This window comes from Elephantulus edwardii, unplaced genomic scaffold (genome assembly GCF_000299155.1).
Source record: "Elephantulus edwardii isolate Elephantulus edwardi_28Jun2011 unplaced genomic scaffold, EleEdw1.0 scaffold00122, whole genome shotgun sequence".
Taxonomy (NCBI): Eukaryota; Metazoa; Chordata; class Mammalia; order Macroscelidea; family Macroscelididae; genus Elephantulus; species Elephantulus edwardii.
Genome location: NW_006399872.1, coordinates 2,402,916 through 2,413,918, shown reverse-complemented (window position 1 = coordinate 2,413,918; position 11,003 = coordinate 2,402,916). Strand labels below are relative to the sequence as shown.

At 38.6% G+C, this 11,003-nt stretch overlaps 1 protein-coding gene across 1 annotated transcript; it reads right to left on the bottom strand.

Annotated features, from left to right (window-relative positions):
• Nucleotides 1–2,066: 2,066 nt before the first annotated feature.
• LOC102864348 (meiosis expressed gene 1 protein homolog) lies at nt 2,067–2,333 on the bottom strand. The gene has a single exon (XM_006893079.1). The coding sequence runs from the start codon at nt 2,331–2,333 to the stop codon at nt 2,067–2,069; it is 267 nt and encodes an 88-aa protein (XP_006893141.1).
• Nucleotides 2,334–11,003: the final 8,670 nt, after the last annotated feature.

Below are 11,003 nucleotides of genomic sequence, written 5' to 3'. Positions count from 1 at the left end.
AATAATAATAAAATAAAATAATTTAAAAAGAGAAAGGTGTGGAGTGAGAAAATATGCAATAATGAATACATAAAAGAAAAAAAAAAGAATAGGTGTCGAGCATTGAACACCAAAGACCAAAGATGAGATTATATGTGGGATGACATCAAGGATATTATCCATGAAGAGAGTAAAAGGTCATTTCAAAGACAGAGGAGAAAGGAAAAAACAAAATGTATATCAGAAAATACCCTGAAAAGTGCATTAGATGATGTATGTGAGGGTGTGTGTATGTGAAGGAAATGGGAATGATCTTGTGAGGAAATTTTGTAAATAAATCAGTAAAAATAAAAACTTTGAACTTTGTAAATAAATCAGTATAAAATAAAAAAAGGGAAGAAATAGCTAATAAACATTAACTGAGTGACCACTTAAAAAAAAAAGTGCACTAGAGTGTTGAGAAGCCAAAACAAAGGGAAGAGATGATGAAATAAAAGAGCTGAACATATTTCAAAGGGAGCTTTAGAAGACAAAGCAAAGTATTATAACAAAATGTGCAGAGACTTAGAATTGGTGAATAAAGAGGACACGCTTAGTACCAGCTGTCAGGAAATGAGGAGACGCATTGCACTGGAAAATTCTGTAGCCAGGGACATTTCCACATTATTGAGGAGTGATGATGTCAGTTTGAAGAGTAAGGAGTGCTTGATTCAGACCACGGTCTTCCCAACCACTCGCTATGCTTCTGAAAGCAAGAGAATGAAAAAAGGGGACAGAAGAATTGATATCCTTGAGTTGTGGTGTTAGACAACTGAGTATTGAATGGACTGCCAAAAGAACAAAGAGTTATGTGTTGGAGAAGGTACAGCCAGAGTGTTACTTGGAGGCAAAGATGACAGCTTTATTTATCTCACACACTTTGAGCATGTTAAGAAAAGCTATTCTTTGCAAAGATATCATGCTTCGAAAGATGGAGTGTTGATAAAAAGGAGGAATACATTCAGTCAGATGGTCTGACACAATGACTACAGCAATGGACTTAAGTATGTCAGAGATTGTGAGGATGGCACACGATAGATGACGGTTCAGATCTGTTATTCGTAGGGTTGCTATGAATCATACTCAACTTGACGCCACCAGACTGGGGAGGCACCCATCTACTGGATTGGAAACAAAGACACCATATGTAACCAGGTTAACTAGCTTAGGCTCCTCTGAGGTCAGCAGAAACTGCCTTAGGCTGAGTGTCCTACCTCTTGAAACACCCTTGACACATCTTTCCCATAGTATACCTGTTTGTTTTATAAGATTGTATACTTGCTTATTTCATGGTTTACTCTTAGAAGTTCAATACCCTCTATCTATTATCTGTACTGAGGGGGTGTGGACTTGCACTTTGCTCCCTATTTTACAGTTTTTTAATGTATACTCTTGCTTGTTTATACTTTACTCTTATGGGTACATATAATACTTATCTGTCAGTTTGCTGTTCTGGGTGACTCACAGGTTCCTGTGATATCAAAAACTATGCCACTAGTATTTCAAATACCAGCAGAGTCACCATAGTGTACAGGTTCTACTGGAGCTTCCAGATTTAGATAGACTTAGAAGCAGGATTGGTCATCCACTTCTTAAATAACAGGCCTTTGGAACCCTATGAATATTTTTAGATAGATATTTTGAACTGGCATTTAATTTCCTGCTGTTAGTTATTATATATACCTTGGTTTGGTAAGAAAATATCTTGGTTCATAGAAAGATCACACTATATGCAACTTGCTTACAAACAGTTAAGGAATATAAGAAAGATTGAAAGAGATAAGACAAATAAGGAAATTAAATTAAGAAGAACCCAACAGATAATTTTAATAGAAAGGTTTTTGAGAGTTACTACTAAAACTACTCTATCGATTTGAAATTTTTTTCCTTTTACAGCTCTATAATTTTGTATGATTTACATTTCTCCCTGGGATTCATGAGCTTCAGATCCTGCATTTTCCACACTTTACCATTTGCATGACATATTGCTTTTAATAAATCTCTTTAATGTCCTTTAACAGAGATGTTTCTTTACAACAGAAGAAAGCCTAATAAGCATAAATTTTCACTTTGTGGACTTCCTTATCATCACAGTCCCTGTGTTTGTTGTAGTCATAGAAAGTATTGTCCCTTCTCTGCAGTTTCTTCACATAGCCTGTCTCCGGCCAACGTTCTACCATAGAAACTTGTTTCACTTGTTTATATTCAATCTCATCTCGATAGTCTGCTTGTTGAAATCGGTACAGATTTTTGATCTCTTCTGACCGCTTTTTGGCATGACTTAATGATTTTGGTTTTGCATCACAACTAGCCATGGCTGTCTTTTTACCAGTGATTCTCTCCTTGCTCGCTTGTGCCTGTGGCACAATTGTTTCTCCTTTTTCCATTTTCTTACTTGCTTGGAGTCACTCAAAGCACTGTCATCCATTTACTCAAGCCATTGTGGTGCACAGTCCTAGTTGGACAAGGAGTGCCTGAGAACAAGGCTCAATTAGAATTTTTTAAAAAGAAAACATTTTTAAGTTGCTATAATTGATAAACATGTTCAAAACATTTGCAATAAAATAAATGAGGAAAAGGCAGAGTTCCATACAGTGAGGATAGTATGTAATTATAAAGCATTAGAATGCTTTCGTGTAGATATGTTAAAGAAGAGGTTTTACAAAAGCATTTTCTTTAATATTGTTATATTGTATTTCAAATGAAAGCCATTACATAAAATTAGACAAATTTAAAATTCACTAAGGAGAACATTAAAGAATAGCAATAATGTATTTATTTCCTAGGGCTGTAGTGACAAAAACCACAGACTGGGTAGCTTAAAGTAACAGGAATTTGTTCTCTTACTGCTATGAAGCCTTGAAGTCTGAATTTGGGAGTTGGAGTTGGTAAGGCCATGCTCTCTCTGGAGGCTCTAGGAGAAGAATCTTTCTTTGAGATTTTGATAGCACTAAAATATAAACATTTTTTGGTTGCATGGTGTGTGGTAACATGAACCTTGGTCTACAGCTTTTCCTTCTGTTTCTTCCTCTAACTTTTCTCCTCTGCTTGTTTTGTAAAGACACTAGTTATATAATAGTCCAGAATAAGAGGTGCATAGGTGAGTAGACTGAGGAGGTGATGAGGGGAAGGAAGAAAATGTGCAACAATGAATGAATGGAAATCCAAGTTTTCTGTAAACTTTCATTAAAATATTAATGATAATAAAGACATTAGGCATAGTAGATTAATAGTCCAGCCTATTGATTTAATTATGATTTCATATTATTTAATTATATCTACAAGCATACTATCTCCAAATAAGGTCATATACACAGGCATGAAGATTGTAATTGGAACACATTTTGGGAGCAACACACTAAAATCAACCCATCACAAATAAAAATAATGAAGTAAAAGGCTTTTTAGTATTCCAGTTAAACTCTAAGAGTACATGACCATTTCAGGAATTAAACATTTCATATGTTGGTTCCAATCTATTTGATTTAGTAATACATTCTCAAACCACTTTCTAGTCAAGAAGCAAATAAACAACAAAAACAAACCAAAATTTATGTCTATGTGTGCGGATGATTACTATTTTTTAAATAGTGTAAGAATCTGTTTTTAAAGTATTGCTATCTTGTGCCCATTTTGGAATGCAACTACAAAATTCCAAAACGAAGTTTATTTATCCTTCTGAATAAATTCTCCTGACTTTTAGGGGAAAGAAAAAGCATTTAAGTATACATATAGCATGAGGTGTTTTGTTAGAGTTTTTGTTTGTTTGTTTTTTAACATACCATTTCTGTAAATTCCTTTGTAATTAAACCAACAATTTCTTAACCCTGCCCAGCATGATACATTGTCCTACCTCAGAAGTCAATCTTTATAAAATATACACACCTAGTCTGATACGTCAGATTAGGAAATGTATTGGACTGGGAAAGCCTGCATTTAGGGACCTCTTAAATTATTGAGGAGCAATGATGTCAGTTTGAGGACTGAAGTGTATCCAATTCAGGCCATGGTCTTTCAACCGCTTGCTATGCATTTGAGAGCTGAACAATGAATAAAGACGACAGAAGAAGTATAGACATGTTTGAATTGTGGTGCTAGTAAGGAGTTCTGCCACAAGAACGAACTGGTATGTTTCGGAGAAGGTGCAGACAGAGTGCTCCTTGGAAACAAAAATAACAAAGCTTCATCTCAAATACTTTGAGCATGTTACTATGAGGGGTTATTCCTTGTAGAGGGACATCATGCTTGGGAAGATGGAGGGTCGGTGAAGGAGAGAAAGACCCTCAACCAGGTGAATTGACACAGTAACTGCTTCAGTAGGGTCATTATGAGTTGTACTCAACTCAGCAGAGCTTAAAATAACAACAGTCTGATACTATGCACACTCTCTCTGGATCAAGGGACCTTCATGGAACCAGTGATGAGACCATTTATTTGTTAACTGAGAGGATGGCAGTTTGACTCTAGAACCACAGTTCCACTCTGTCTTATAGGGTCTCTGTTAGTTAAGACCAATCTCTGGTGGCTAAGTGGAAAGGAGCTGTGCTCCCACCAAAAAGATAAGTGGTTTGAATCTACTGTGGATCAGATCCAACTGGAAGGCACATAAAAATTAGTTGGAATCAACTTCATGGCATGGTTTATGTTGTTGTTGTTGAGTACCATAGATTTGGAGTCTACTCATAGCTGACCTTACACTTGATTTTCAGAGGCAGTAAATCATACAGGAGATTGTCCATCTGAGTGGCCGGTGTATTTAAATGGAATACTTTTGGGTTGGCCTACAATTCCTTACCATTAAGCCATCATAGCTCCTGGTGGTTCAAGTATCTAGATTAAATCCTTTCCCCCTTTACAAAGTCAATTATTTTTCATCTCAAATGTAAATATGATAAAGTATGGACCTTTGAATGCTGTTATTTCATTTCAACTGAACATATTTAAGAACTTGGAATCAAAACATCTGATTGAAAGTCTTTCTATGCAGATTTCTAATTATGCTGAAAAGATACATATAGCTGTGGCAGAGATGCTGAGGACAGCATAGGATAGGGCAGAGTTCAGACCTAATCTTCTTAGGGTCTCTATGAGTCTTACTTGAGTTGATGGCACCCAACAGCAACTTATTATGGTGGTGGTGGTTGTTAGGTGCCCTTGAGTCAATAACTCAGTGACAACAAAAACAACAGATCTGAACTTTACCCTATCCTACTCTATCTTCAGGATCTGTACGTTTGAGACCACTGTTAGATTAACAGTGTCAATTGATCTTTTATTGAGGATCTTTCTCTCTGTGGAGTTTATCTTTCAATATGATTTTCCAAGCCATTATTTTACTTTGCTATGAAGAATATGTGCTATGAGAAATATGCGAATGGGGCGTGTTAGCCTATCCCCAAGGGGATTGGCTACTTACCATTCTACAAGGGGATCTGCCAGTCTTAACAATCTACAAGGAGATCAGCTAGCCTTGTCACTGCTTTGAGCAAGCCAGCAGGAGAGGCAGGCAGATACTTGGGAAACATTGAACAAGAAACAAGAGAATGTAGGATGCCCTTCTTGCTCCAGCCACACCTATAGCACCAAACCTACAGCAGCAACACCTATGGCCAAACTGGAGTACTGATATGAGATGGGACCTTGTGGCAGGAAAGCCAATATTGGCAAGACTGGGAACTTTGTTGGACAACTTGGGGTGGGATGCTGATATTAGCAGGACTAAGAACTTTGTTGAACAACTGCAAGTGAGAAGCTAATAGAGGCAGGACTAAGAACTTGGGAACACTGGCCTGAAATCTCAAGGCTCGAGGCTGCGGTGCCTGCCTGTACATTTCGGGAGCTGTTTGGATATGCTGTGGTGTTAATCTGGATTATAAACTTTGGACTTCCCCAAAATGGTTCTATGTGGTCTGTGAGCAATCACATTGGATTTTGGACCCAGCAAAACAGTAAGATTGATGTTGAGATGAGTCGAAAGAGGTATAGGAGCATGGGGAACATGTGTGACCTCATGGGAATTGGTTTTGTGTTGCTGATGTTGACAGGGAGAGTTCCCCTTTGTGAAGTTGGTAAAGGTCACATATGGCCATTTCTAGGTAGTCCTTGAGCTTTTTACACTCTCTTTCTCTGACCCTCCACCTTTCCCAGCATGATGTCTTTTTCTAACCACTAGTCATTCCTGACGACATGACCAAAGTATATGAGACAAAGTTTCACCAGTCTTGCCTTTAAGGAACACCTTGGTCACACTTTCTCCAAGACGAATTTGTTTGCGGGATCCCCAGAAAGCTTTTGTTGTAAACTCCAAACCCTGAACATATATTTTAAAGTGGATTTTCATTGTTATGTTTAATGTGACAGTATTGTATAGGGTGTATGTAAATAAATCTCTTGAAATACAAATGATATTACCCTAGAAAACAGATTTGGGGAAGGCAGATGCCAAGATACTAGAGGTATCTAAGGAATCAAGGCAAGGCACCTTAAAAGAGAGAAGGACCTTCCTTTCCAGAAAGCCAACAAAGAAACTCACCCTAGAGTCACCTCATTGATTCATACTTTTAGCCCCCTCAACTGTGGGAAAATAAATTTATTACAGCTATACACTTGAGGTATTCCTGTTATTTGTTGTTGTTGTGTGCTATTGAGTTAGAACTTACTCATAGCTAATTCTACAGTGGGTCTTCGTAGAGGTTAAATTGCATGGGAGGAGTTGCTCATCCAACTTCTGCAGAGCGGCTGATGGATTTGAACTGAGTGCATTTAGGATTGCAGGACCAGCAAAGATTCTTACCACTAGGCCAAATAGCAGCATTTAAAAATTAAGATACTATCATATTATCTTTTTTTTTTACATCTAAAACACATGGAGTCACATTGTTGTTGTTGTTATGTGCTGTTGAGTAGACTACGACTCATAGCGTCTCTATAAACAATAGCTCTGAACTCTGCTCTAAACTGGGCCTATTTCACTGTCTCTCACACACTTATCCTCATTGCGCCAGTCACTGTGTCATTTTGTCTTATCTGGAGTCTTTCTCTCCTGAATTGTCCCTCCACCCCTTCACGTCTGATGTCCTTCTCTAAGGACTGGTCCCTTCTGGCCATGTGCCCATAGTATGTGAGATGGAGCATCAAAATCCTTGCCTCTAAGAAACGGCTTGGTTTCACTTTCTCCATGACATACCTGTTCATTCTCTCGGCAGTCCATGATATAGTCAGCACTTTTCTCTAGAACTACAACTCAAAGGCATCAATTTTTCTGTCCTCTGTTGTCATTGTCCAGCTCTCTGATGCATGACAGGTAATTGCAGAGACGATGGCCTGGATCAAGCACATTTCAGTCTCAAGACTGACATCATTACTCTTTAGCACTCTGGAAAGGTCCCCAACAGCAGCTTTTATTTTCTTTTTTACTTTTTAATTTTATTTAAATTTATTATTAATTTCAGTAAAAATTTACAGAGACCTTGGATTTCCATTTATTTATTTTTGCACTTTTCTCCCCACCCATCCCCCCCCCCCCCCCGTACACTACCCTCTTGGAAAAGTAAAAGAAAAATTCTTTCATTGTTTTACAAACCCTCCCCCAGGTCCACTCCACCATGTAGCCTTTGCTCTAGACTCCTGTCATGACAAAAATACCTAATCACGTATCCCTCTTAAACAGTTTTCTCCCTCATCTCTTTCAATGCAGTGTACATTATTGAACCCATCATTCTCAGACTTTCCCCAACCCAAGGTCAGTCCTGTTTTACAACAGTGGCACCATGCAGTATTTGTCCTTTTGTGACTGAGATACTTCACTCAGCATAATGTCCTCCACAGTCATCAGTTTTTAATATTGCATGAGTTCCTTGTTTTTCCATGCAGCGTAGTATTCCATTATGTGAATATACCACAGCTTCTCTATCCATTCATTTGTTGATTGGCACTTAGGTTGTTTCTAACTCCTTGCTATTGTGAACAAAGCTGCAATAAACATGGGTGTGCATATATCTGCTTGGATATCAGTTATGGTCTCTTTGGGGTACACTCCCAGTAGTGGAATTGCTGGGTCAAATGGTATCTCTATTTGCAGCTTTTTGAGAAAGTGCCATACCGCCTTCCACAGTGGTTGCACCAGACAGCAGCTTTTCTAATACAGTTAATCTTTTGATTTCCTTACTGCTGGTGCCAAGAGTGCTGATTGTGGAACCAAGCAAACGGAAATTGTTAACAATCTCAATTTCTTCTCCATCTATCATGACGCTGCCAATTGGCCCAGTGGTGAGAATCTTCATTTTCTTGATATTGTCAATCCATTTTGCAGACTACAGTCCTTGACCGTCTCTGCAGCAAATGCTTCAGGCCCTCCTCAATTTGAGCAAGCAAGGCTGTGTTATCTGTATAACATAGGTTGTTGATGGGTCTTCCTCCAATCCTGATGTCACATTTCTCCTCATAAAGTCCAACCTTCTGATCTCTGTGAATGTTGTTGTTGTTGTTGATTACTGTTGAGTCATCGAGCGTGACTCAGCGATTCTATGAACAAAAGACATAATGCCTTTCCATAACTATCAACATTTCTCCAAGTTCATAGAGTTTCCAGAGGCATGTGGTTTAGGAAGTGGATGGTGCTCCTGCTTCTAAACCTGTTTTACAACTGGGAGCTCCACCAAACACTGTCCACATTGGGAAACCATTCTAGTATTTGATACCCCAATGGTACAAGGTTCAGGATCACAACAACCCAGCTTACTTCATACTGCACATTGACAAAGAGTGATGCACAAAGTGTAAGAGTGTTCCTCCAGTTAAACAGAGCTAGTTTCACTTAGCAATGGTTAAGTGTCATCAAGTTGAATGCAGCTGACAGTAAGTTTTGTACAAAAGACCTAAACTCTCTTCTATAACTAACATCATTTCTTTACAGAACTCTGTTCTAGAACTACCACCATTTCTGTATGTTTGTAGAGTTTAGAGAGCTTGTTGAGTTTCCAGAGGCATCTAGTTTAGGAATTGGATGCCACTCCTGCTTCCCAGCATAAATCTATCTGGAAGCTCATCCAAACACCGTATATAATGAGTAACCATTACAGTATTTGACAAAACTATGGAACACTATGAAGCATGACAGCAACACCAAGTTGTTCAGTTCAGCAAATAGACAAAAGATCACGTGTCATTCAAGGAATGTTCATTGAAAATTAATAAATTTGGCCCAAGGGCCCTGTGGGGTTTTAAAGCCACACCTTTGAGGAGGCTTCCACTCTAGGCAAAGGTTCAAGGACATTTGCTCTTGGGAAGGAAAACATGACCCCCAAAACTTCCCTTTACTTGCCCATCAGGACCACCATCCAAAAGCAGCAAAAAGCCAAACTCCCAGAGTGGAGTTTCCAGGCCTCTGCCAGCAGTTCTTTTCCCTTCCTCTGTACATAGATTGGCAATATCATGAATAGATACAGGAAAAGTGGTTTGTCTTCAAACTGAAATTGAAATAAGGTGGTAGAGGCAGGTGAATCAGGAATTTCTAATTTACAGGTTTCCAATAATGCAGTTGGAAATGGAAAGCTATCTTGTGGATCTCGAGGAAGCCTGGTTAGCTATTCAGACAATTTTTATGAATGGCAATTACTCAGAGAAACTTCCCAATCTGAGGCCAAATAATCCAGACCGCAGAAGTTTGCCTTACTAATGCTCAGAGGATAATTGAGATTTTTTTTTTAAAAAAAGCCTAATGCAATTTAAAAAATTACCTCTAAGTAATATAGCTATTGTGGTTTAAATACTTGTGTTTCCTAGTCAGCCTTCATACAAACAAGTATAGAAAGATACAATTATCCTATGTGTGTGGAATGAGCCTGGAAATACAATGAGGTGAATTAGAAGTATGGCATTAATGACTGTTATTGTCAAACAACCATCCCCAAATAGAGCCAATGGATTAGAAACTCATATTAGTATGTGACGGCACCCTGGCTCCTGAATAATGCAGGAAATGCATCACCATACAGTCATTTCAGAAGCCTCCTTTACAGAGAGAAAGCAGGTCAACTCCCATCTATTAACAGATTAACAATGTAGACACTTATTCATGTATGTAGTAATCAAAATTCGTCTGAAGTTATACTCAGATCTCTGAAGTTTATAGATGTCTACAATCTTGTGAGTTATTTCTAAGAACTACTAAATTCATATCAAACATTTTTCTTTTTTCTTTTTTTTTCAAACATTTTTCTTAAATTCAATTTTGTTTGTTGTTGCTATTGTTATGTGTCGTTGAGTCACCTGCGACTCAGTGACCCTATGTACAACAGCCCTAAACCCTGCTCTATCCTGTGCCAATCTCACTGTCTTCCAACACAATTATCCCCATTACCCCAGTCACTGGATCAATTCACCTCATAAAGGGTCTTCCTCTCATGCTGTGTCCCTCCACCCTCCCAAGCATAACGTCCTTCTCCAAGGACTGATCCCTCCTTCAACCTGTCCAAAGTATGTCAGAGGAAGCTTCAGAACCTTGCTTCCAAGGAGCAGGCTGGTTTAACCCTCTTTAGGATGAAACTGCTCATTTTCTTAGCAGTCCATGGTATATTCAATACTCTTCTCCAGCGCCACAGCTCAAAGGCATCAATTCTCCTTCCTATTCATTGTCCAGCTCTCTGATGCATAGCAAGTGATTGCAAAGACTCTGGCCTGTATCAGGTTCACCTTAGTCTCCAGACTGACATCATTGCTCTTCAGTACTTTGAAGCGGTCTCTAAAAGCAGACTTTCCCATCACAATATGTCTTTTAGTTTCCCGGCTGCTGGTGTCAAGAGTGTTGACTGTGGAGCCAAGTAAACTAAACTTTTAACAATCTCAATCTCTTCACCATATATCCAATCCTCATGCTGCCAATTGGGCCAGTGGTGAGAATCTTTGTCTTCTTGATATTGAGCCTCAATTCATATTGAAGGCTGCAGTCCTTGACCTTCTGCAGCAAGTGCTTCAGGACCTCCTCA